General features: G+C 30.8%; 1 protein-coding gene across 1 annotated transcript in view; it reads left to right on the forward strand.

The window, feature by feature from the left end:
- Positions 1-295: 295 nt before the first annotated feature.
- LOC106460121 (semaphorin-2A-like) overlaps positions 296-2,598 on the forward strand; it is a gene marked incomplete at its 5' end in the record, with an annotated part of 18,006 nt that continues 15,703 nt past the window's right edge. Inside the window, one exon of the mRNA XM_022386769.1 lies at positions 296-401. Within this exon, the coding sequence (XP_022242477.1) occupies positions 296-401 (106 nt within the window). The remainder of the gene's footprint in view (positions 402-2,598) is intronic.

A 2,598-nucleotide genomic window follows, 5' to 3' on the forward strand; every position in this document is an offset into this window, starting at 1 on the left:
ATTCAGGGCATCATGAGAACTATCCTACATTGTCTTTCTTCTTCTTAGGCTAATCTGTCACATTCAGGGCATCATGAGAACTGTCCTACATTGTCTTACTTCTTCTTAGGCTAATCTGTCACATTCAGGGCATCATGAGAACTGTCCTATGTTGTCTTCTTTCTTCTTAGGCTAATCTGTCACATTTAGGGCATCATGAGAACTATCTTACATTGTCTTACTTCTTCTTAGGCTAATCTGTCACATCTAGGGCGTCACGAGAACTATCCTACATTGTCTTATTTCTTCTTCTTAGGCTAATCTGTCACATCTAGGGCGTCATGAGAACTATCCTGGTATTGGAAGTGGAATTGCTAAATGCCCTTTTGATCCAGATGATAATGCAACTGCTGTATGGGTTGGTAAGTGTTTTCTTATTAAATGTAACTTCTTTTTATAATTCTGTTTATTGCTTATTTATCATTCTATTGCATATCTTAAGAAACAGGTTTATATGTACAAAATCTTATCATCTTGTTAAAATTCTGACCAATTTATTATTTTCAAACTGAAGTTGTGAGATCTTGCAAATTTGAAAACAAAGATGGACTTGAGAATATAACATTGATTGATCAAATTTTTAAAGAAGGGGGGTTTAACTTGTGATTTTTTTTTTTTTCTACCACTAGGATATGATTTATTTCTGTAATACATCCATATAAAAGTCTTCTCTGTTATTTGTTGCGAAGGGAATTATTTTGCATTATAATATCTTTTATTGTTTGAATGACTCGTTAATTCTTCATTTGCTGCTTTATGTAAGTTTATTTTCATCACTATTATGTCACTGCAGGATGTGTGGAAAATTCAGAATTTTGCAGTGTAATGTATGCCATCAGGGGTATTTTTTTTTGTCTGATAATCAATGAGATCAATCTTTATCAATTTTTAATTTCAAAGCATTCCAAGATATTATATTAATTCTGATAAAAAATTTAAAAGATGTAATTTTTACCTTTAAATAAAGATTTTTTACTTTTTATTTCTTTGTTTGCAAACCTATGATTTACAAGATTAAATTTATGCTCTGTACTGCTAATGAATAGATTATTTTCACTAGTTAGAACTCTGTATTATATAATGTCTGGTGTTTTTGAAACACCCAAGAGATTTTCAAAAAGCTGTCACGTCAGACAAAACTTCATATCAGTTACCCAGAACTCTTATTCTACCTTGGGCATGAAAAACGATCTTTTTGGTTTTCAGCTGATACTCTGGGGATTGGTAGAGAAGAAAACACTGCCTTAAGCAGAAAGGCTCAGTGGCTGTTGTAACATTTTATATTTTTTGAACAAGAACTAATTTTTTGTGGTTTTCATCAATTCAAAATTGGTACCACAAAGCCAAAGGTGCTTTAACTCAGTTTTATTTTTATATAAAAATTGTTCAGAAGACAGTAAAGGTTTTTCATAAAACTATGCCTACTCCATTGAGATCGGAGGATCATTGCAAACCTTGTTTCATCACAATGGTAACCACTCTGATTAGTTTTACTCTATCTCATTTAAAAGACCCATGATGACAATATATAAAAAAACATAGATGTATTAGAATTTTTCTAGTTGTTTAGCCTCAAATTACCACTAATAAGGTAAAATGTTTTGATTTTTCTTTATGTTATTTTCCATTTATTTCACATGTTTATTTCTACAATATAGTTTTATGTATTATGTTAAAAAAACTTATAAAGAATAATAAATTCAATTTCATTATGTTTCTGTTTTGGCCATTTATTGGCAAAGGCTTCAGAATTTCTAAAGTTTCAACCGCCATTTACATTCATAGCACTTCTGTTTACAATACCTGAATGTTGGATATGCAAAAAATATTGTACTTCATAGGTTTTACCAAATTTGTACATAACGTGTAGAAAATACAGACATCAAAATTTTTACATGTAAAGATTGTGCTATTTATTATCTTTGCTTACAGATTTTAAACCTGTAATTCTCTGAAACACTGCAAAAATTGTTTTTCATGTTGTGTACTTCTGTTTGAGTGTGCTAGTGGGTATATTATTGAGTTGAGTACAGTTATTAGTGTGCTAGTGGGTATTATATTATTGATTTGGGTACAGTTATTAGTGTGCTAGTGGGTGTTATATTATTGATTTGGGTACAGTTATTAGTGTGCTAGTGGGTATTATATTATTGATTTGGGTACAGTTTTTAGTGTGCTTGTGGGTATTATATTATTGATTTGGGTACAGTTTTTAGTGTGCTTGTGGGTATTATATTATTGACTTGGGTACAGTTTTTAGTGTGCTAGTGGGTATTATATTATTGATTTGGGTACAGTTTTTAGTGTGCTAGTGGGTGTTATATTATTGATTTGGGTACAGTTATTAGTGTGCTAGTGGGTATTATATTATTGACTTGGGTACAGTTTTTAGTGTGCTAGTGGGTATTATATTATTGATTTGGGTATAGTTATTAGTATGCTTGTGGGTATTATATTATTGATTTGGGTACAGTTTTTAGTGTGCTAGTGGGTATTATATTATTGATTTGGGTACAGTTATTAGTGTGCTAGTGGGTGTTATATTATTGATTTGGGTAC

Source organism: Limulus polyphemus, unplaced genomic scaffold (assembly GCF_000517525.1).
Source record: "Limulus polyphemus unplaced genomic scaffold, Limulus_polyphemus-2.1.2 Scaffold714, whole genome shotgun sequence".
NCBI classification, from domain to species: Eukaryota; Metazoa; Arthropoda; class Merostomata; order Xiphosura; family Limulidae; genus Limulus; species Limulus polyphemus.